The sequence below is a fragment of the Tenrec ecaudatus genome, chromosome 1, assembly GCF_050624435.1.
Source record: "Tenrec ecaudatus isolate mTenEca1 chromosome 1, mTenEca1.hap1, whole genome shotgun sequence".
In the NCBI taxonomy this organism is placed as follows: domain Eukaryota; kingdom Metazoa; phylum Chordata; class Mammalia; order Afrosoricida; family Tenrecidae; genus Tenrec; species Tenrec ecaudatus.
This window is the reverse complement of record NC_134530.1, coordinates 50,084,721-50,109,672: the sequence shown is the minus strand read 5'-3', so window position 1 is coordinate 50,109,672 and position 24,952 is coordinate 50,084,721. Positions and strand designations below refer to the sequence as shown.

Genomic DNA, 24,952 nt, shown 5'->3' with positions numbered 1-24,952 from the left:
AAGTTATTTTTTAAAAAGAAAATGTTTAGGAAATAATGGTGGCAATATATGTACAAACGTGCTGGATGCAATTGATGTATGAATTGTTATAAGAGCTGTAAGAGCTCCCAATAAAATGATTTAATAAAATTTTTAAATAGGCAATTTAACCATGGGGGGCTCTAAAATTGATGTGGGGTGATTGTACAATTCTCCTTTATATGATTGAATGATTGAACTATTGAATTATATGATAGGTTAAAAAATAATGATATATGCAAATTACTTGCCAATAAAACTGTTGGAGAAAAAACAACACCAACCTCATCAACTGACTGCCATGTAGTCCGTACTGACTCGAGGTGGCCCAACCAGGATCCTGCTGGACAGGCAGACTGCCCCTGTTCGCGTCCAAGACTGTGCGAGTTTAAAGGGGTAGAAAGCCCAGGCTTCCCCAGTGCCCCACAGCTAGGACCTAGCCAAATCCCCAAAGCGAAGCATCCTTTGGAACCCAGAATTGGCTCTAGGTCAACCTCATCCCCCACCTAGACCTCCAAAGACCTTCACCTCGGGCCCTCAGCGCTCTCCCTGGCCAGCTCTCTGATCCCCCATCTCATCTGCAGACTCCCGAGGGCAGTTTGCAGAGCGTAAGCCTTGTTCCCTACACAGCTGTCAGGTAAGTCCAATGGCTGTTTCCTGCTCTCACCTCCCATTCTGGACACACAGAGGGTGTTTGGTTCCAGTTTCGGAAACATTTGTGGAGTTCATTAAATCAAGGCGAGCCAAGTCAGGGACTTGGGGCCGCCTGATCTCTTGTATGCCCCTTCCTTGTCGTCCCTCATTGCTGCTTTGCTCCACTTTGCTGCTTCCTGCTCTAGCTCCAACTTCCATCGAGCCTTCCTCTCGCTCCCCACCCCAGCCTTCTTTTCTCAACGAACCAATGTTTCCATCATCCACAGGCCTGCCAGGACTGAGGCTGACTGACTCCTTTCAAATGTCCCCCCACCCCTTCATGAGGCCCGGGCCCCATAGGCCTGTCCATTTCTTGTCTGCATCTTTTGGCCACTGCCTAGGCCCTACCACAGGTCTTGCCTTAGGAACACACAGATAAATATAACAGAACGAAGGAGATAATTGTGGTACAGTGCAATAAGAGCAACGATGCCTTCTCCGTGGGTCTGAAGGCGCCTAAAGACGGTTGAATATGTCTCCATGATCAGTGGCTTATGGGGATGGGATTTACATGTAACTATATCTGTATGATCAGTCAGGGTATGCAAAGCACTGTCTGATACGGTCTGCCTTGGGATTCTGACGCGGGTCTGTAGGATGCTGGAGGCTAGGCTCTCACCACTGGGCTGGAGTGAATTGTGGTGGGATCAGGCAGTCTGGAGTCAGTCCAATCACTGTTTACCAGCCATCCACTCTGTCAGGACAGAGGTCCCCTGGGATGACTCAGGGACTCTTGGTCAACCTCAGGGATCTTTTTATTGCCACCATTAGCTCCACCTCTATTAGTCAAATTATTAAGTGCGTGTTAAGCAGGATATCAGGCACCTGCACTGACACGCCCTTGCCCTTGGAGCACTCGCACCCTCGAACCCAAAAGCAATTCCCCATGATCCTCCATCCATTCTTTCCGTCACTCACGTTGGACATCCGCACGATGTCACCAGACTGTTCTAGAAGTGGGGGCAGGATAAATAAGGCACGATCTCTGTCTCCTTAGAACTCTGGCGCAAAGACAGGTAAGTAATTATTCCAGAAGGGTCTGCTCTTTGCTACAGGGCCAGAAACAGGCAACGGGAGCACACAAGAGAAAGTGGCTAAATCTGCCCCAAGACTCTGCTAGATCCAATGATGCCTGGTTTGAGATAAAGAGAATGAACAGAGATTCGCCGAGCAAACCACAGATCGGCACCCCAGACAGAAGGAATGCTATGTACAAAGGCACGGAGGTGCCAGAGAGTGACATGTGTGTAGCCAACGGCAAGTGGTCAGGTGAAGGGTAACGGGCCCACGAAGCAAGAAATGAGTCTCCGGAAGTGGACAGGGACCACATGACAAAACAAGGGAGCAGAGAAGGGAAATGCGGATGAAAGGATGGAGTGACCAGAGTACCGCCTCTGGCCAATCAGGGTGAACAAAAGCGACATCCTATTCCTGGTAGAACACAGTCGGAGGGGAGCCCAGGCTGCCAACGGGTCACTCTAGACACCAACTAAACACCAGGCAGCTGATTTGGATGGAGAGTTGCGTTCTAAACAGTTGGGTGGAGAGCAAGTGTTTTGAGAATGACGAGGGTAACGAATGGACAAATGTGCTTGACACAACGGATGGATGGAAGGATTGTGATAAGAGTTGTATAAGCCCCAATAAAATGACTAAAAAAAATAGTTAGTGGCACGGATAGTAACTGGAATTACGGGGAATCCAGGACAGATGAGCCCCTCAGGAACAGTGGTGAGAGTGGCGATATCGGGAGGTGAGGGAGAGAGGGAAAACAGATGACGAGGTCTACCTGTAACCTCCTCCCTGGAGGATGGACAGCGGAGAACTGGGTGAGGAAGATGTCGGACGGTGTAAGACATGATAAAATAATAATTATTTATAAATTATCAAGGTTTCAGAGGGAGGGGGAGCTAGGAAGGAGGGGAAAATGAGGAGCTGATACTAAGGACTCAAGTAGAAGGCAGGTATTTTGAGAATGATGATGGCAACATATGTACGAATGTGCTGGACACAAACGATGTATGTACGGATTGTAAAAAGAGTTGCATGAGCCTCTAACAGAATGATTTTTAAAAAACCCAGTTAGATAGATTGTGTTATTTAGCTTTCACCACTATGAGTCCTTAGTACTATTCTTACCTCCATGTTATAGGCGAAGAAATTGAGGCACCGTCAAGTAATTTGCTAAAGATGACATGGCTAACACTGGGCAGAATTTCAACTCAAGTGGTCTGTCTTCAGAGCCGATGCCTTTTCAATACTATGGTATGTTGCATTTTAAAAAGTCAGGGAGGGGCAACTGGAGAACAACTAAGGCCTACACCTCACCTGCCATCCCATAAAACCTAAAGCGTGAGTGTGCCTCAGATATATATATACAGAAATGTAAGCTCTCACTGCAGGAGCTAGACATCCCAATGCAGAGCACCGGCTCCAGGGGCGCTCTCTGCCTTTGCTGGGTCCTCAGTGTTCCATTGGGCCCAGGAGTTTCTCAATACAGGGACTCCAAGGCCAAGGACACACTTCACTGCTGCCTCTTCTTCTTTGTCCATAGGAGCTTCTTCTGATCTCTGCTGGCTAACAGCCTCTATCAGGCCTCAAAAGAAAGTGACTGGAGATACACGTGAATCCTGGAGCTTGTCTCCTGCCTCATTAACATACCTGCCACTAATCCTGCCTCTTATCATCATGTTGTTGTTATTGGTGCCTTGGGGTCTGTTCGGACTCCTAGCCAACCCTTCGGCCAACAGAACAAACCACTGCCAGGTCCCCAGCCATCCTCCTACCTGTTGCCGTGTTTGAAGCCACTCTTGCCGCCACCTGGTCTTCCTCTTTTTCACTGACCTCTTCTTTCCTAAGCATGCTCCCTTCTACTGAAACTCTCCACGCCTCTCCAGAGAGCATGTCCAAAGGCTGAGAGTCGAAGCCCCACCGTCCTTGTGAGGGAAGCCAGCCCCTCACCCTGTCACGGGTCCGGTAGGCACAATTGTACGGTTATGATATTTAAAGATAATAGTAAAGCCATAGAGAATAAGAGCGAGAGAAGATAAAATAGAGGAGTCCACACATTTCATGGCATCATGCTCATCTCCTGGACGGCCATGATCTCATCAGCCAAGTCTCACAGTGCAGACGGAGGAGAGGGGAGATCGAGAGGGAGAGGAAGCAGGGAAGGAGCACTGGAGGAGAGGGACAGGGCTGGAGAGAGAGCGTCTTTATTATTTGGGGGCTTTCACAGATCGCCATTAGTCATGCATATTCAGGAGTTGCATGCATCACAACGTGGGTGCTACTCACAGTCAAGTCCCTGAGCTCACAGGTGAGGAGACCTAGCACCCGCAAAGACCGTCTGCGTCTCCAGGGAGACAGATCAACATGGATTCACTTGGAGGCAGCCTAGCTGTTTGTGGAGAATCTGCGGGAATAACATGTGAGTTTCTCACACATCCTCACTTCTGAGTCACAGCCTGCTTGTCCTCTGACAGATTTCCGGGTCTTCTGGCGGTCCACAGTACTTTCGGTATTTCCCACCCGCGCCACAGTTCAAATGCATTCCTTTCCCTGCACTCTGACCCCTGATGCCGTGTTCACAGGCACATGAAAATAGCTTGGTCCGAGATCGCTGAAGACAAAGGGGGTTTTGTTAGACACGGCTCTCTAGAGAGACAAAACCAGATTGCTAGTAATTTTCTATATATATTTATAAAGATAGATATATAACACAAGAAATGAACTGTTAAATTATACAGTTAAAGTTAAACAGTTAAATTATACAGTTAAAGCAGTACAAATGGCTCAGTGCAACTCACTGCCCTGAGAGAGTTGTGCGACACAAGCAGTCCTTTAAGTCTTGAGGGCCACCAGTTCCTCCTCTGTAGAGAGAGGTGGATATATATATATCTCCACCCAGGCAGCAAACAGCAAGGCAGGTCACCAACTGTCGGTCCCCAGCTCCAGAGATCTATATTCCAATCGTGTGGGCTTAAAGGGACCTCAACTTACAGCGACACAGTCCACCGGCTATGCGTCCCACAGGTAGTGTAGCCTTTAAATTGAGGCACAGAAGAAGCAAGGCAGCCGCACACTGGTCCGATGATTAAAGAGGAAGAGACAAGAAAGACGAGGCTCACCGAGGCATTTATCTCTCCATCCTTCAATTAATCCCACTTGTGTTTATCGGCCAGGCTGGCACAATAAACTATCGCAATCCACCCCTCGCCATCCTGGCACCTGTACACAATTCTTTAGCCATATATACTTATATAATTTCCGGACATTGATGAAATCAAACTTATACTTATCATCAATCATCTATCATACATATAAATGAAAACACATTGAGTTCAAATGTATCTGATATGCCATACCTGAACAAATGAAAGATATGCAATAAGCACATATAAAGAAAATACATTGCAATTACAAACCTCTTTTTTGCAATTGATCACGTGGTCATAATTGATAGGTAGAACTGCCTTCTACTGCTACCCATTCTGTATTACCTTTGCCCTCAGCAAGCACCTCAGCTGGCTGTGGTTTTTGGCCTGGCGGGGTGACTCAGACCTTCATTCCTGAGGGGTCTGGGTCATTACATGTCCTGTCAGGATTGAGTTGCTGTAACTTACCATTTACTTTAATCACAGGGCATGGTAACACTAAGAGTCGGCCTATGGGATCTCCTGGATTCCAGACATACTCTTCTTTACCTCCATTATGTAACACCAGTCCAATTCCTCCTTGGTAATCAGGATCAATCACACCACTTAGTACAGTGACACCCTTCCTGACCTGTTGATCCAAAGGCATGAGAAGCCCAAAGTGCCCAGGGGGCATTCTCAGCTGCCAGTTCAGAGAAATCCGTGCTGTGTTTCCAGGTGGGAGAGTTCCTTCCTTCGGGACCAGGACCTCCAGGCCTGAGGAACACAGGGTTGCTGGGACAGGAAGCAAAATTGCTGCAAGGGGATCACTAGGAGTAATAGTGAGTGGTGCCACTCCAGCTTCCAACCCTTGGTTCCTGGACCCATGAATTCTGGCTATTGGAGACAAAGCACCATATATTGGCCACTGGTTTAGAGCGTATACAGCTTCCTGGAGAACATTGCCCCAGCCCCGCAAGTTGTTGCCACCTAGTTGGCGCTGTAATTGTCTTTAGGAGCCCATTCCATCATTCTATCAAGCCGGCAGCTTCAGGATGATGAGGAACATGATACGACCAGTGGATTCCATGGGAATGGGCCCATTGCCACACTGTATTTGCTGTAAAGTGAGTTCCTTGATCTGAAGCAATGCTATGTGGGATGCCATGCTGGTGGATGAGGCATTCTGTGAGTCCACGAATAGTAGTTTTGGCAGAAGCATCAAGTGCAGGGAAGGCAAATCCATATCCAGAGTAGGTGTCTATTCCAGTAAGAACAAAACGCTGTCCCCTCCATGATGGAAGTGGTCCTATGTAATCAACCTGCCACCAAGTTGCTGGTTGATCTCCCCCAAGGAATTGTCCCATATCTTGGACTTAATGTTGGTTTCTGCTGCTGGCAAATGGGACACTCAGCAGTGGCAGTGGCCAAGTCAGCCTTGGTGAGTGGAAGTGCATGTTGCTGTGCCCATGCATAACCTCCATCCCTGCCGCCATGTCCACTTTGTTCATGTGCCCATTGGGCGATAACAGGGGTGGCAGAGGAAAGAGGAGGACCAGTCTCCACAGCGCGTGTCATCTTATCCACTTGATTATTAAAGTCCTCCTCCTCAGAGGTAATCCTTTGGTGAGCGTTCACGTGAGATACAATTACCTTTACTTTCTTGGCCCACTCAGAGAGTTCTATCCACATACCTCTTCCCCACACCTCCTTGTCACCAATTTTCCAATCACGGTCCTTCCAATTCCCTGACCATCCAGCCAACCCATTAGCCACAGCCCATGAATCAGTATATAATCTCACATCTGGCCACTTTTCCTTATATGCAAACTGAATGGCCAGGTGCACTGCACGAAGTTCTGCCCTTTGGGAAGCTTTCCCTTCACCACCGTCCTTTAGGGAGATCCCAGAAAGGGGCTGCAGTGCTGCTGCTGTCCACTTACGAGTGGCACCTGCATATCGTGCAGAGCCATCCGTAAACCAAGCATGACTTTTTTGGTCTTCACTTAAAGTGTGGTAAGGAACTCTCCAGGAGGCCATAGGTGCAGACTGGGAGAAAGGAGGCAATGTGACAGGAGTGGAGACTGTGGGCATTGGGGCCACTTCTTCATGCAGCTTACTTGTTCCTTCAGGTCCTGCTTTGGCCCGATCTCGTATATACCACTTCCATTTAACAATGGAGTGTTGCTGCGCACGTCCAACTTTATGATTACGTGGGTCAGACAATACCCAGTTCATGATAGGTAATTCAGGCTTCATGGTGGCTTGGTGGCCCATGGTGAGGCGTTCAGTCTCCACCACGGCCCAGTAACAGGCCAACAGCTGTTTTTCAAAGGAGGAGTAGTTGTCTGCAGAGGATGACAAGACTTTACTCCAAAATTCCAACAGTCTATGCTGTGATTCACCAATAGGGGTCTGCCAAAGACTCCACACTGCATCTTTATCTACAACTGAGACCTCTAGCACCATCAGGTCAGCTGGATCATATGGTCCCAGTGGCAAAGCAGCTTGCACGGCAGCCTGAACCTGTTGAAGAGCCTTTTCTTGGTCTGGGCCCCACTCAAAATGGAGGCTTTTCATGTCACTTGATAAATAGGTCGAAGTAGAACACCCAAGTGAGGGATATGTTGCCTCCAAAATCCAAAGAGACCCACTAGGCATTGTGCCTCTTTTTTAGTCGTTGGGGGAGCTAAATGCAATAGCTTATCCTTCACTTTAGTAGGAATATCTCGACATGCCCCACACCACTGGACTCCTAGAAATTTTACTGATGTGGAGGGTACCTGAATCTTCATTGGGTTAATTTCCCAACCTCTTGTACGCAGATATTGTACCAATAAATCCAGAGTCTTTGATACATCCTCCTTAGTGGGTCCAATCAGCATAATGTCATCAATATAATGGACCAGTGTGACATTTTGTGGGATAGACAGGTGGTCAAGGTCCCTTTGGACTAAATTATGGCACAGGGCAGAAGAGTTTATATACCCCTGGGGGAGAGTTGTGAAAGTACATTGTTGGAAAGTCAAGGGAGATGGAGGAAAGAGCTAGGAGTCAAAGGGCATTCATGGAGGTCTAGACAAAGACATGTACATGCAAATATATATAGGAGGATGGGGAAATAGATCTATGTGTCTATATTTATAGGTCAAGTATTAAGGTGGCTGAAGGACCTTGGGCCTCTACTCAAACACTCCCTCAATGCATGAATACCTTCTTTTATTAAATTGGAACTCTATGATGCTCACTCTCCCGACACAACGGCTGGAGTCAAAGTGGGTGAACAAGTAAATGTGAAGAAAGCTGATGGTGCCCGGCTATCAAAAGAGATAGTGACTGGGGTCTTAAAGGCTTGAAGATAAACAAGCGGCCATCTAGCTCAGAAGCAACAAAGTCCACATGGAAGAACACACCAGCCTGTGTGATCGAGTGGTCCCAAAGGGATCAGTTACCAGGCATCAAAGAACAAAAAATCATATCATTGACTGCACACCTCCATGATAGGATCGCTGAAGACAAATGGGTGCATAAGCAAATGTGGTGAAGAAAGTTGATGGTGCCCGGCTATCAAAAGAGATAGTGTCTGGGGTCTTAAAGGCTTGAAGGTGAACAAGCGGCCATCTAGCTCAGAAGCAAATAAGCCCACATGGAAGAAGCACACCGGCCAGTGCGATCACGAGGTGCCCAAGGGACCAGGTATAAGGCATCTTGCAAAAAAAAAAAAAAGATATGTGTGTGTATGTATGTGTATATATGTGTATATGTATATATGTATATATGTATATATGTATGTATATATATATCATATTAAATGAAGGGGGAAGTGCAGAGTGGAGACCCAAGGCCCAAGTGTCGACCAATGGAGATCCCCTCATAGAGGGGTTTAGGAGAGGAGATGGGTTAATTAGGGTGTGAGGTAGTATCGATGAAGAACTCAGCTTTCCCCCAGATCCTGGATGCTTCCTCCCCCCAACTACCATGATCCGAATTCTACCTTGCAGGGCTGGATAGGACAGAGGCTGTACACTGGTGCATATGAGGGTTGGAGGTACAGGGAATCCAGGGTGGATGATACCTTCAGGACCAAGGGTGTGAGGGACGATGCTGGGAGAGTGGAGGGTGAGTGGGTTGGAAAGGGGGAACTGATTACAAGGATCCACATGTGACCTCTTCCTTGGGAGAGGGACAGCAGAGAAGGGGGGAAGGGAGACTCCGGATAGGGCAAGATATGACAAAATAACGATGTATAAATTACCAAGGGCATATGAGGGAGGGGGGAATGGGGAGGGAGGGGGGGGTAAAAAAAGAGGACCTGATGCAAGGGGCTTAAGTGGAGAGCAAATGCCTTGAGAATGATTGGGGCAGGGAATGTATGGATGTGCTTTATACAATTGATGTATGTATATGTATGGATTGTGGTAAGAGTTGTATGAGTCCCTAATAAAATGTAAAAGAAGAAAAGAGAAAAAAATGATTAGGGCAAAGACTGTACAGATGTGCTTTATACAATTGATGTATGTATATGTATGAACTGTGAAAAGAATTGTATGAGCCCCAATAAATTGTTAAAATTTAAAAAAAAGGAAAAAAAAAAGAAAGTACATTGTTGCCCCTCTCAGGTGAAGGCAAACTGCTTCTGGTGGTCCTTTGAGACTGGTATGGAGAAGAAGGCATTAGCCAGATCAATAGCTGCATACAAAGTACCAGGAGAAGTATTAATTTGCTCAAACATCTGGTACAGCAGCTTCAATTGGAGTCACCACCTGGTTAAGTTTACAATAATCCACTGTCATTCTCCAGGATCCATCTGTCTTCTTTACAGGCCTACTAGGTGAGTTGAATGGGGATGTGGTAGGAATCACCACCCCTGCATCTTTCAAGTCTTTGGTGGTGGCACTGATCTCTGCAATCCCTCCAGGAATGCGGTATTGCTTTTGGTTTACTATTTTCCTAGGTAATGGCAGTTCTAATGGTGTCCACTTGGCCTTTCCTACCATGATAGCCCTTATTCCACATTTCAGGGATCCAATATGGGGATTCTGCCAGTTACTAAGTATGTCTATTCCAATGATGCATTCTGGAACTGGGGAAATATCCACAGGATGGGCCCGGGGACCCACTGGACCCACAGTGAGGCGTACCTGAGTTAAAACTCCATTGATAACTTGACCTCCATAAGCCCCACTCTGACTGGTGGGCCTTCAAACACTTTGGGTCTACTGGAATTAGTGTCAGTCCCAACCCAGTGTCCAGTAATCCCTTAAAAGTTTGATTATTTCCTTTCCCCCAATGAACAGTCACTCTTGTGGAAGGCTGCGGGTCCCTTTGGGGAAGGCTAGAAGAAAGACTAACAGTATAAACCTGCAGTGATGTAGCAGGGTCCTCCTTCAAAGGGAACCGGCCTCCCTCTATTTCAAGGGGTTGTGGGTCTGTAAACTGGCTCAGGTCTGGGAATTGATTGAGCGGTCATGACTGTCTAGTCTGCTGTTCACCTGATCTACCATTCTTTCACCTGTATAGATCACGTAAATATTTAGTAGGCTTCCCATCTATTTCATTCCTAAGGACACCGTGGCTAAGTAGCCAATGCCATAATTCCACACGAGACTGATTGCTTTACTATTGAAAACTTGTTGTCTATTATAACCACGCCCACTCTGTCTCTGTTGATTCAGTGCTGACACCTGCCTTCTACCATCATGGGGACCAATCAGCCCCATTGTGGACAAATGTCAGAGTTCGCTTAGGGCAGTGCCCACTGTTAATCCTGGTGTACATAAAATAGCAATTACAGGAGTCTTCAGAGATGCCGGGGCTCACTTCACAAACTTGTTCCTTATGGTTGTGGTAAAGGGTATGTCCTCAGGACACCCCCTTTTTGGATCTATGGGAATATCCTGATAGATCCATTCTAACATACCAATTTCTCTAAGCTTTTGGATGCCTTCCTCTACAGTGTACCAAGGTAGGTCAGGTACTTCAAGTTGGTCTAATCTAGGCCATCTGGCAGTCCATGCTTCATTGAACCAACCAAATAAAGAATTAGATCTTTTTTTAGCCTCTCACAGACATTGAAAGAAGAGTCTGTGCTTAGGGGTCCCATATCCAGAAACTCAGATCAGTCTAATATTACGTTTAGTGCACCAGTATCCCACACCCTTAATAACCATTCCCAGGGATATTCCCCACGCTTCTGCTTGTGTGTATTTGAAAACTTGAGCAGGTCTTTACGAGTATAGCGCACTTCTTCTTAGGTAATCATCTCAACCTCACCTTTAGGAGCTTTCTGAGACTTAATTTTAGTGACAGGTCTAGCGGAAATAATGGGTGGTGAGGGTGTTTCCTGGGTGCTCTCAGCAATATCTTGTAAGGCTTCTTCCTCAGGAAATGCTACAGATGCAGCCCTACCTGGCATATCAACTTGAATAGTTTGGCTAATCTGCTCAGATGTTTCTAAGGGCTCAATATCCTCCTCTTCTGTATCATCAGCCTGTATGTTCCCATCCCATGTTTCAGGGTCCCAACTTTTCCCAATTAATGCCCTTATTTTGGCTTCAGACACTACTCCAGATCTGCAATTCAGCTGCTATTGTAATTCAGCCACATGTATAATGAGACTCTGGACCTGGTTCTCAGCAATGGCAGCTCTTTTACTAGAGGATAGAAGGCTCTCCTTTGTGGCACACATGGAAGTTTTCAAATCTGTTAGTCTGCACCTGAGGCATGCTTCTGAGGCTCTGAGATCATCCCTTTCCTTAATAACACTTTCCATTGTAAGAAGGACCAGCCAACCAGCTTCCCTATGCTTGTCATCCTTACAAAACTCCTGGAAAATATCAAACATACGATCACTCAGAGTCTCTCCTTTAAGCAGCATCTCATCACAGTTTGGTATGCGTACTTCTAGAGAAATAAAACCATAAATATGGGTTTCTTAAATTGGCTCTCCAACCTGATTAGTCTTAACAGCACCAATAATGCTGCTTCAACACCCCACTCCTGGTACCAAACTGTGTTAGACAGGGTTCTCTAGAGAGACAAAACCAGATTGCTAGTAATTTTCTATATATATGTATATATGTATAAAGATAGATATATAACACAAGAAATGAACTGTTAAATTATATACAGATAGATAGATATATAATACAAGAAATGACCAGTTAAATTATAAAGCAGTACAACTCCCTGAGAAAGTTGTGCAACACAAGCAGTCTTTTAAGTCTTGAGGGCCGCCAGTTCCTCCTCTGTAGAGAGAGCTGGGGATATATATATATATATAGATATAGATATATAGATATATATATCCAGGCAGCAAACAGCAAGGCAGGTCACCAACTGTCACCAACTGTTGGTCCCCAGCTCCAGAGATGAACATTCCAACCGTGTGGCTTAAAGGGACCTCAACTTACAGTGACACAGTCCACCGGCTATGTGTCCCACAGGTAGTGTAGCCTTTAAATTGAGGCACAGAACAAGCAAGGCAGCCACACACTGGTCCGATAATCAAAGAGGAAGAGACAAGAAAGACGAGGCTCCCCGAGGCATTTCAATTAATCCCACTTGTATTTATCGGCCAGGCTGGCACAATAAACTATCTCACAGGTACATAAGCAAATGTGGTGAAGGAAGCTGATGGTGCCTGACTATCAAAAGATATAGAGGCTGGGGTCCTATAGGCTTGAAGATAAACAAGTGGCCATCTAACTGAGAAACAACAAAGCCCACATGGAACCAGCACACCAGCCTGTGAGATCTTGAGGCGTCAAAGGGATCAGGTATCAGGCATCAAAGACCAAAAAAATCATAGCATTGTGAATAAGGGGGAGTGCAGAATGGGGACTCGGGGCCCCATCTGTGGGCAACTGGACATCCCAGGCTCACAGGGAGAAGACAGGCCAGTCAGGGTGCTGTGTAGCAATGATGAAACATACAATTTTTCTCTAGTCCTTGAATGCTTTCTCCCCCCACTATCATGATCCCAATTCTACCTTACAAATCTGGCTGGACCAGAAGATGTACACTGATACAAACAGGAACTGGAAATACAGGGAATCCAAGACAGATGAACTCCTCAGGACCAGTGGTGAGAGTGGCGATACAGGGAGGATGCAGAGAAGGTGAGGGAGAAAGGGGAAACAGATTACAAGGATCTACATATAACCTCCTCCCTGGGGTACAGACAGCAGAGAAGGTGGGTGAAGGACAGACAGCAGAGAAGTGGGTGAAGGGAGACGTTGGACAATGTAAGATATGATGAAATAATAATAATTTATAAATTATCAAGAGTTCATGGAGGAGGGGGGAGCGGGGAGGGAGGGGAAAAATGAGGAGCTGATACCAAGGGTTCAAGTAGAAAGCAAATGTTTTGAGAATGATGAGGGAAACAAATCTAGAAAAGTGCTTGACACAATGGACCTATGTGTGGATTGTGATGAGTTGTACAAGCCCCCGATAAAAGGATTTACATTTTTTAACAGAAAGAAAGAAAATAGCATGGTCGAAGTCAGGCACACCTGAATTCTCAAAGTGACATTTTTGCTCCTTGACACTTTAAAGCGGTCTCCTGAAGATTTGTCCAATGCACCATTGTGTTGGGTTTCGTGACTGCTACTTCCATCTTGACACTTTAAAGCGGTCTCCTGAAGATTTGTCCAATGCACCATTGTGTTGGGTTTCGTGACTGCTACTTCCATCTTGACACTTTAAAGCGGTCTCCTGAAGATTTGTCCAATGCACCATTGTGTTGGGTTTCGTGACTGCTACTTCCATCTTGACACTTTAAAGCGGTCTCCTGAAGATTTGTCCAATGCACCATTGTGTTGGGTTTCGTGACTGCTACTTCCATCTTGACACTTTAAAGCGGTCTCCTGAAGATTTGTCCAATGCACCATTGTGTTGGGTTTCGTGACTGCTACTTCCATAGGATTGATAACTTCTTTCTTTATTTCCATTTATTGTGATTTATATTAGTCAATTTGTGAGGATTTAAAAAATCATTTTATTGGATGCTCTTAAAGCTCTTATCACAATCCATCCATCCATTCATTGTCATGCACATTTGTACATATGTTGCCATCATCATTTTCCAAACATTTTCTCCCTACTTGAGCTCTTGGTATCAACTAATTTCTCCCTTCCCCCACCCTCCCTCCCTCATGAACACTTAATAATTTTTTTTTCATGTCTTATGCCGACTGCTGTCTCCCTTCATCCACTTTCCTGTTGTCTGTCCCCCTGGGGTTATATGTAGATCATTGTGATCAGTTCCCCCTTTCTCCCCTCACCTTCCCCTTATCCTCCTGGTATCATTACTCTCATTATTGGTCCTGAGGGGTTTATCTATCCTGGGTTCTGTGTGTCCAGAGCTCTTATCTATACCAGTGTACATGCTCTAGTCTAGCCAGATTTGTAAGGTAGAATGGGAGTCATGATAGTGGGGGGTGAGAGTGGAGGAAGCATTAAAGAACTAGAGGGAAGTTGTATGTTTCAGTGGTGCTGTACTGCACCCTGACTGGCTTATGACCCTTCTGACAGAGGATGTCCAATTGTCTACAGATGAGCTTTAGGTCTTCACTCCATGCTCCCCCTCATTCACATTGATAGGATTTTTTGTTCTGGGTCTTTGATGCCTGATACCTGATCCCATCGACACCTCATGATCACACAGGCTGGTGTGCTTCTTCCATGGGATTTTTGTTTTCATTACATTAAGTTGCAATTTACACTAAAGGCTGCAGTCTTTGATTTTCATCAGCAAGTACTTCAAGTCCTCCTTAATTTCAAAAAGCAAGATTGTGTTTTACCTGTATAACCTAGGTTACTAATCAGCCTTCCTTCAACCCTGATGCCAGGTTCTTCTTCATATAATGCAGCTACTCGGGTTACTGGCTCAGCAGCCAGGTTGAACAAATATGGTGAAAGGACGCACAGCTTTTCTCGTGGTAAACCACGCGCATTGCCTTGCTCGGTTTGAACGACTGACTCGTCCTCCTGCTGTAACCTGAGCTTGAGCACGATGATGTGTGCCGAAGGCTCCTTCTTCTCCATTGTATCCACAGATTGTTACTATCGCTCAGCTGAATGCGTTCGGGTAGCTAATAGGACACAAACAGCCTGACGTTCTCTGCTTTTAGCCACGACCCATCTGATGCCAGCAATGCGCTCTCTCACGCTCTGCCCTCCTCTGAAGCTGGCTTGAATTTCTGGCAACTCCCGATTGGCTTATTAGTGCAAGCACTTAAAAAAATTACCTTCAGGATAACTTCATTTAACTATGCTATTAATGGTGTTGCTTGATAACTTTCACTTTCTGTTAGGTTACCTTTTTAGAAATAACAAAACTATTCATCTTTTCCAATTGATTGCCAGGGTAGTTGTCTACCAAATTTCTTGGCATAAACTAGTGAGTGCCCCAGTGCTCCATCAGCTTACTAAAACACTTCGACTGGTGTTCCATAAATTCCCGGAGACTTGCTTTTCCCTGGGGCCCTGGTGGTGTGGTGGTTGCATGTTGGGCTGCTAACCACAAGGTTAGCACTTTGTAACTACGAGTTGCTCTGTGGGGGAAAGAAGAGGCTTTCTACCCCCACAGAGAGCTACGGTCTCAGAAAGTCACAGTGTGAGTTCTAAGGTTGTCCTGAGTCAGGATTGGCTTGATAGCAGTGGGCTTTCTTTGTTTTTTGAGTTTTGTTCTTCCCTAACACCTTCAGGGAAGCTTGAACTTCTTCCTTCAAGATCATAGGTTCTTGATCATATAGGGGTCTGCTGAAATGACTGTTGATCAATATTTTTTTGTATAGTGACTCTATAGTCCTTCCATTTTCTTTTCATATGTCCTCAATTGTTCAATAGTTTGCCCATAGAATCCTTCAGTATTGCAACTTGATACTTGAATTTTTTTTTCAGTTTTTTTGTTTGAGATAAGCAGACGTATTCTTCTCTTTTGGATTTCTAATTCTAGGGCTTTGCACATTATAATGCTTTACTTTGTCTTCTCAAGCTGTCCCTTGAAATTGTCTGTTGAGTTCTTTTACTTAATCATGTCTTCCAGGCGCTGGAAGAGAACATTATGCTTGGAAATATAGAGGGTCAATTAAAAAGAGAGAGCTACTCAAGGCAAAGGATGGACACAATGTGGGAAACAGAAGGAGTTCTCCCACGCTGTCTCCCCCAAATATATGCCAAACTTAGCTTCTTGTGAATGACTATACACTTGGAGGTCATCAGGAATAGATCAGGGATCATTCTCCCTAAGAGTTATCAGCCATCTAGACCAAGCAGACACCACTGTTTATCCCATAACAAATAGGGCCCACTCCCGCCCTAGGATGACCAAGGTTAGGCTGACATCATGAATCTAGGGTCCGCCCATCTTGTCACATGTATACCCCTAGACCTTCCCATTCCTGTAGGCACACCCCTAGCTCATCCCCTTCCTGTCACGCTTATGCCTATCATACATCCCCTTCCTACGATGTGTATGCCTATTGTACTGCCCCTTCCTATGACGTGTGGTTACCTGTAATCATATCCCCCTAATGAGATATAACCCTTAGCAATAAAGTGGGTGCTCTCCTGCTCTTGCTCCAGTGGCTCCCTCCAGTTCTCAGATCCGGAGGCGCTCTCCTGCTCTCATGGCTGGGCTCCCCCCATGAGGACCACCAAGCGGGGCTGAGGTGAACATGCTACTATGAATTGTGTCTGATTCCATTATTCCAATCTCTCCTCTACTTATCATGCTCTCTATGACTTTACTATAACTTTTACTTATAATTGCTGTACAGTTGTGTCTACTGGACCTGTGATGATTTGTGTGGGACCCATCCTCTCCTCACAACACAAGGGGCTCAAACGTGGTGATGCTGATAAGGATGGTGGTGACAGACCAGCAGTGCTCCTTTTGTTCTGTTCTATTTGGGTCACTGTGAGCTGGAGCCCTCTTGATGGTATCTAACAACAACAAATCCTTTTAGTTTGCATTTTTGAACTTTATAAAATGGGGTCTCTGTATTTTGTGACTTTCTTTTTTTTTTTTTTTGCCATTACAAATACAACGGTGAACACTCGTACGCACAAACCGAAAAACCAAACTCAAGTGTCATCAAGTCGATTCTACTGGTAGAGCTGCCCTGTGGGCAGTTCCAAGACCGTAACTTTTTAGAGAGGTAGAAAGCCTCATCTTTCTCCTGCAGAGCGCCTGGTGGTTTCAAACTGTATACCTTGAGGTTAGGGCTCCTCATACATACATGTCTTCTGAAAAACATGGTGGTCAGAGATATGTGTATCTTAAGTTTTACTGGATAATGCCAAAATATTTTCCAAATGGTTGCTCCAGTTAGCACTCTCACCAATAACGGGGCATAGTTTCTCCTCCATCGTCACTGCCACTTGATGACTTTTTAAATTTTGGCCAGTCGGGAGAATGTGATGTGTCTCATTGCACTTCCTTGATTATTAACTGTTTGGGCTGAGTCTGGTCTGTGTAGCACCTTCCCCCGCCTCCCAAGGCCAGCGCTGGACTGTGCAGCCTCTTCCCCCACATTCCAAGAAGCTGGTCTGGGAAAGGCTCACACTCTGCAGCTGCAGCTGCAGCTGCAGGGAGCCTCCCTGCTCCTTATCAGCACAAGCGCCATCAGCTCTCTTCACCTCATTTGCATATTTCCCTGACCCAAATCCTACAACTACCCTTCACCCCGCTGACAAGTGCGATTTCCCTGACCTAACTCGTTGGGATGTGGAACCCGCCCGGGAGCTCAGGATGCTCCGACCCTTTCTCTGCTCTCCCTTCCCCTTCAGGGAGCTCTTTCTCTACCGTAATAAAGCTTCTTCACGTTCTTTGTCGCGGTTCTACCTTCGTTCCGTGTTTTTACTTCTCATTGCGACGTCGAAGCTTTTCGTTGTTAACTGAACGCGCACGTTTATTTTTGAGATGTTTTCGGTTTTTCTGTTTAATTGTTTGCCTTTTTCCTGTTTCCTGGGAGTTTGTCGATTATGTTTTTGGAAGAATAAATGGCCGAACAACAAAAGCGCGGAAATGAAGAACTTGGTCGGGGAAATAGCTAACAGCTAATCCTAGGCCTTGCCCCTCCCGTCGGCTCCTCAGCTGATCCTCACTAGACCTTTACGACACAATTTTACAATCTCTCTTCGCAGTCGAGCTCGCTGTCCACATCGGCTTCCCGCTGGGTGCCCGGATGTTTCCCAGGTCCGGGTTGCAACCCCAAACAACGCCGGAGAACCAATCGTCTGCTTCGTGATGAGACGACACCGGAAGCGTCGCACCGCTCGCGTCTTCTCGCGAGAGCTGGCTCCAGCCTGTCACGTGACGGCCCAAGATGGCCGCGCCCGGCGAGGCGGAGGAGGAGGAGAGCTTTTACTTGGTGGTGAGCGGCATTCCTGCGGAGTTGCGCTCGGCCCACCTCCGGAGCTACTTCAGCCAGTTCCGGGAGCGGCGCGGCGGCGGCTTCCTCTGTTTCCACTATCGGCACCGGCCGGAGCGCGCCTCTTCTCAGGCTGCTCCCCGCCCGGCTCCAGCGCCCGCCGATGCCGCGGGCGCGAGTCTGGCGCAGCCTCCAGCTTCCGATGCCCCCGCGCTCCCCTGCCGGGACTCGGCCCAGGTTCAGACCCACACCTGCTGCTGTGTCATCTCGGTACGCGGGGCGGCGCGGGCCCAGGAGCTCCTCCGCATGTACTCAGGCCGCCCGTGGGTGGATTCTCAGGGGACTCTGCTACCGGGTCGCTGTTGCATCCGCAGACTTCGGCTCCCTACCGAAGCATCAGGTATGGAACGACATTATTAGACTGCACCTCCAGCTCCTGCAGTGGAAGCATCTTTAGGGAACGGGGGTGGGGAGGAGGGTAGTGTATGTGCATCACAGTGCATCACAGGGCATCATGCGAGTCAACATTAGCCCAAGGCCTGTAAGGTGGAGGTCAGACATCTACTTTGCAACCGTTTGTTTTTAACCCTTTCTTTTTTTTAATTTTAATTTTTTTTTACATTTTATTAGGGGCTCATACAACTCTTATCACAATCCATACATATACATATACATACATCAATTGTATAAAGCACATCCGTACATTTTTTGCCCTAATCATTTTCTTTCTTTTTTTAAATCTTTTTATGGGGGCTCATAAGGCTCTTATCACAATCTGTGCATACATCAAATGAGCAAAGCACCCTTATACATTCGTTGCACTCGTCTTTTAACCCTTTCTAAGGCCTTTTATTCCGTTCACTGCACTGCCTACTTTGCTTCAGGGTTCAATAACACATCCCAACGACAAATACATTTTCTTGGTTTTTAGGCCTGCCCCTGGGGTTATTTGGGGGCACTGATTAAGAACACTTCATTGGACATACTGTATCAACTCCAGTTTATTAGATAATAGTGCCCCACTATATTTTCAGCTACTAAAACTCATTGCCATGGAGTCGATGCTGACCCCTAGGTAGAAGGGCCCTTGTGGGTTTCCAAGACTAACTCTTTTCGGGAGTAGAAAGCCCCATCTTTCTCCTGCAGAGCGGCTGGGGGTTTCGAACTACTGACTTTGCAGTTAACATCCCATAACCACTATACAACCAGAGTGCCTATTTTCATCTATTAAGTTATACTAATTCAATAAACTATCACCCTACACATTACAAGATAAGACACAAAAGGTAAACGTTTGAAAAGAATTAGGTACTAAGGGCCACCAAGGGAAGCTGTATATAGATGGACCTGCTGTGGCTCCTTGTTTACACATTGAGCTACTAATCATAAAGTCAATGGTTCCAACCCACCAGTCACTGTAGCCTTTAAAGGACTTACTGGTTTGGAGACCCACAGGGGCAATTCTTCTCTGTTCTGCAGGGTCACGCTAAGTTAGAATGGATGAGAGACAGCGGGTTTCCCCTTTTGGTCTGGGAGACCTTGCAGTATGTGCTGGGGTTGCAAGCTGGACACTGCAAACGTGGGACACTGAAAAGGCACGTATATGGGAGAGCAATTTAGAGTGTCATAAATGTAAGAGATGTAGCCATTTTCATACATACTTGAAGATCTAAATGTTTCTTCAGATTACTCAAAAAACATTTCAGAACACATTGTAACATATACAAGACAGTGAATAATTTATGGTAATTGTTTTCAATTTCTAAGAAAAAGATTCTAGCTTTTAAGGGTTTCTGCGCATAGGTGAAGTCATTGTACCATCTTATAACAAGACAGGGACATTTTAATTTTAATAAAGGAGCTTGAACTCTGACAGACCCTTTTTGGATTTTAGAACGTGTGAATCTCAATCAGTGCCACTCAGTCGATTAGGAACTATGGGGCAGAGTGGAACGTCTCCTGTGGGTTTTTGAGGCTGTGAATCTTGATGGGATTCGAAAGTCTCATCTTTCTCTCGCAGAGTGACTGGTGGGCTTGAAGAGCAGACCTTGTGGTGAGCAGTCAAACACCACTATGCCAATGGTTCTCAACCTGTTGGTCGTGATCCCTTGGGGGTCGAACAACCCTTTCACAGGGGTCTCCCAATTCATAGCAGTAGCAAAATGACAGTTATGAAGTAGCAATGAAAATAATGTTATGGTTGGGGTCACCACAACATGGGTAGCTGTATGAAAGGGTCAAGGCATTAGGAAGGCTGAGGGCCACTGCACTGTGCCATCAGGCCTCCTTATTTGTAGTATAGTAACTTATTTCTAGTCCCTTCTTGAAATAACCAAGTGGAACTACCTGCTATTCAGTTCCTAATGAAGATGCAGTGATAACTTGGGGAAAATTCCAAGTTCATGTAATTTGTATTGTGCCCATACATCTTTGGATCAAAGGATGTCACGTGAAATAGAAGTGGACCTAAGTGTTGAGTACAGCACAAACTACTTGAAACGAAGTCCACGTGCACTTCCTCTAGCTCAGACCTCCTAACAGTACTTTAAAATATCCTGATTTTTTTTTTTGGGGGGGGGCGGGGTGAGCAGAGTGAAGAGTGATATATGACATATGTTCTGTATTTCAAAAACTAGAACGGATAGGGGAATACTGGTGCCATTTTCAGAATCAGCAGGTCAAATGTACCCAGAAACTAGCATTTGAGGCAACAAATGTGTGGTGGCCAATGAAATTGTTGCAGTGGACACACAGAATCCACAGACCGTACTCAGTAGTTTTTTTTAAAGAAGTCACAGAGCACAGCTTGGAATCAGGATTAACAGGCTCCAACCCAGGATCAGAAAGCATGGCAAGGCCTGCCAGACTCCCCGCCACGGCGAGCCTAGGGCTGTAAGGAAGAACAGAGCCACCACCAGATTTGTGTTCCCATTTGGGCCTGGAGGAAGGTCGGGAACCCTCAAGGGCGTTTCTTGCCTAAGTCCTGCTACCGTCTCACCCCTTCGTGGGGAAAACTTAGTCGTGTGGGGTGGGCTGCATATACAAGGGGGCTTTCCAAAAGCTGGTCGAAATACTCCACTAGCTTTTAATTCTTTTTTTGTGTGGTCAGTTTCTGACCTCGCATTAGGGTCAGAACTGACCAATCTCCTCTTTGTGACCAACTCCTCTTTGGTAAGATGGAGATACTGAATTCGTGTAGTTGGATATTATGATGTAATTTGTGTAAGTATATCAACCAATCCCTGCCGAGCACTATAGACCAACTAACTATAGGGCAGACAGCAGCCCAAGGCCAGACAAAAGTATCAACCCACAAATTGTGTACATCTGCCCCAGTCAACCTAGACAAGAGTAACAAACTCTCTGAGGTGGAAAACTAGGGTGAAGGTAACTCTTCAGAGCTTGGTATGGGATCCGTTTTTCTCCATTTCCCAATTTATTAAGTCATTTGCAAAGAAACAGCTGTGAAAAACCCTGAAACTTTAAGGACATATTAAATCATGCAGTGTGACTGGACCACATGGTGCGAGGTTAGGGGGGTGGGGGGAGGTGGCATTTAGGCTTGCAGGCCCAGCTGGAACCAGACCTGGAGAAACGTGTGTGTCCATGGTTATGGTAAGGGACATGGAATTGTTAGGTGAGTTTGGCCAAGAAAGGAAGCAGAGAGGTAGGGGGTGGGGACTCTGAAAGTTAGAAGGGACAGAACAGTGTTGAGCTAAATCAGGGGTCCTCAAAATACGGCCCGCCAGGTGTTTTTGCCCTGGTTGTTTTTTTACTTTAAAATAAGATAAGTGCAATATGCATAGGAATTTGTTCATAGTTGTTTTGTTTTTTTTCAAACTAGTCCGGCCCTCCAACAGGTATGAAGGAAAGAGAGCTGGCCCCCTGTTTAGAAAGTTTGGGGACCCCTGGGCTAAAGGGTTTAAACCTTGGCCAATTTCCAGGCCAAGTGTCTCTGGAGGCTTTGGATTTCCAGATCTCCTCTTCTTCCTTTGCCAAGGTTTGGACTCCTTTCCGTTCAGGACCCGCAAAGAGCTGCAGAGTCGGAAGGGCATGAGTGAAGCCTTCACCCTGGCTGACCTCAAACAGCTGCCTGAGCTGAACCCACCGGTGCTGATGCCTAGCGGGAATGTGGGCACTCCCCTGCATGTCTTTTTGGAGTTCATCCGGGCCTGCCGCCTACCCCCCCGAATCATCACCCAGCTGCAGCTCCAGTTCCCCAAGACAGGTTCCTCCCGGCGTTACGGCAATGTGCCTTTCCAGTACGAGGACTCCGAGACGGTGGCACAGGAAGAGCTTGTGTACACAGCGGAGGGCGAGGAAATACCCCAGGGAACCTGCCTGCTAGATCCCCCAGCCAGCCCTCATGAAGAGCCAGGAGAAGAAGAGGACAAGGAGGCCTCAGAAGAGTCGCACTCCGACGATGTGAGTATGCGAGTCGCCGAGCCTGAGCCTTGCTGGCAGCTGGAGTATGCAGAATCCCACTCTTCCATTGCGTATTAAAAGATTGCTTCCTTGGGGTCCGTAGGGGGTCCCAGGAAGTAGGAGAACTCCCTGACACCAAGTGTAAAACAGCATTTGCAGGTACATACACTCATTCCTTTAGAGAGAGAATCTGATTACCAGGAGTAATTATCAGAAGAGTCTTACAAGGGGTCCTTCCTTCAGAAGGAACATAAAGGGGGTCCCCTTTCACAAACGGACCCCTGCCAAGCAAAGGGTGTGCAGTGGCTTGTGTAAGGTCCCTGAAGGAAGTAGAGACAGTGCTGCCGTGAGAGGCAGTCCCCTCACGACTTCTCTAGCCTGTGTGCTTTCCTCATGATGAGACGTCTCTTCTGGTCTCTGACCTTGAGTCTGAGGGTTGACACTCAGCTCCACTATAACCTTATTATCAATGATATAGGCATTTCTTTCGACCTCTTTCTCTAACTTAGTTGTCCGCCCATAAAACTAGCTGCCATTTGTTGGGGAAACTTTTTTTGACACGCACACACTAGATAAAAAGTGATTCATCCGGGGGGGGGGGGGGAGTGATTCATCCATGTGCTCAAAGCCCCCGGCCCAGTGATGCTAACACATTTGGACTACCTCCATAGGGTGGTACTGCCCTTTGGCCAGCAAGGGGTCTGAACCAGTGACTCTGCTTAGGAATTTTAATTGAGACGGGAACCTACAGAGTTAATGCGTCATTTCACGAGGCCGATGCAACTCCAGTCTTTCCACAAGACTGCATTCACAAAGCAGGTGTAAGCTATGGGCTTGTGCAGGGTTTCAGAGATGGTCTTGGGACCTATCTCCTGCCCTTGAAAAGACCTGGGGTCTCCCCTAAGCGAGCCCTGGTATTTGGTGAGCTGGCTTGCGTGGCCACCTGCATTGAACACAGCTCTGTCATTCTTAGTGTACTATCTTAACCAACGTGCTTCCACCCCCACCCCTACCACCCCCACTACCTCCACCCCCATCACCATCACCCCCACCCCCACCACCCCCACCTACACCACCACCACCTCCACTACCACCACCACCACCCCACCACCTCCACCTGCACCACCACCTCCACCTCCACCACCTCCACTACCACCACCAACTCCACCACCACCACCTCCACCACCTCCACCACCACCACCATCACCACCTCCACCACCACCTCCACCTCCACCACCACCACCTCCACCACCTCCACCACCACCACCTCCACCACCACCACCACCATCACCCCCACCACCCCCACCTGCACCACCACCACCACCTCCACCACCACACCCCCCACAACCACCACCACCTGCACCTGCACCACCACCACCACCTCCACCACCACCTCCACCACCACCACCTCCACCTCCACCACCACCACCGTCACCACCACCCCCACCTCCACCCCCACAACCACCACTACCACCACCACCTCCACCACAGCCACCTCCACCACCACCACCATCACCTCCACCACCTCCACGACCACCACCACCTCCACCCCCACCTCCACCACCACCACCTCCACCCCCACCACCACCTCCACCCCCACCTCCACCACCACCACCACCCCCACCACCACCACCACCTCCAACACCACCACCTCCACCACCACCTCCACCACCACCACCACATCCACCACCACCCCCACCACCACCACCACCCCCACCACCACCACTACCACCACCACCTCCACTACCACCTCCACAACCACCACCATCACCTCCACCACAACCACCACCACCTCCACCCCCACCACCACCTCCACCCCCACCACCACCTCCACCCCCACCTCCACCACCACCACGACCACCTCCAACACCACCACCTCCACCACCTCCACCACCTCCACCACCACCACCACCTCCACCACCACCACTACCACCACCACCAACCCCAACAACTCCCACCACCTCCACCACCACCACCACCTCCACCTCCACCCCCACCACCACACTACCACCACCACCTCCACCACAACCACCTCCACCACCACCACCACCACCACCATCACCTCCACCACCACCACCTCCACCACCTCCACCCCCACCACTACCACCACCACCTCCACCTCCACCACCACCACCCCCACCACCACCTCCACCCCCACCTCCACCACCACCACCACCATCACCCCCACCACCCCCACCTGCACCACCACCTCCACCACCACACCCCCCACAACCACCACCACCTGCACCTGCACCACCACCTCCACCACCACCTCCACCACCACCACCTCCACCACCA

General features: G+C 47.5%; 1 protein-coding gene across 1 annotated transcript in view; it reads left to right on the top strand.

Annotated features, from left to right (window-relative positions):
• The first annotated feature begins 18,174 nt into the window (after positions 1-18,174).
• The window catches only part of GPATCH3 (G-patch domain containing 3), a 14,818-nt gene continuing 8,040 nt past the window's right edge, over positions 18,175-24,952 (top strand). The window contains exons 1-2 of the mRNA XM_075552874.1: positions 18,175-18,629; positions 22,230-22,654. Coding sequence (XP_075408989.1) covers positions 18,185-18,629; positions 22,230-22,654 — 870 coding nt within the window. The 5' untranslated portion in view covers positions 18,175-18,184. The remainder of the gene's footprint in view (positions 18,630-22,229; positions 22,655-24,952) is intronic.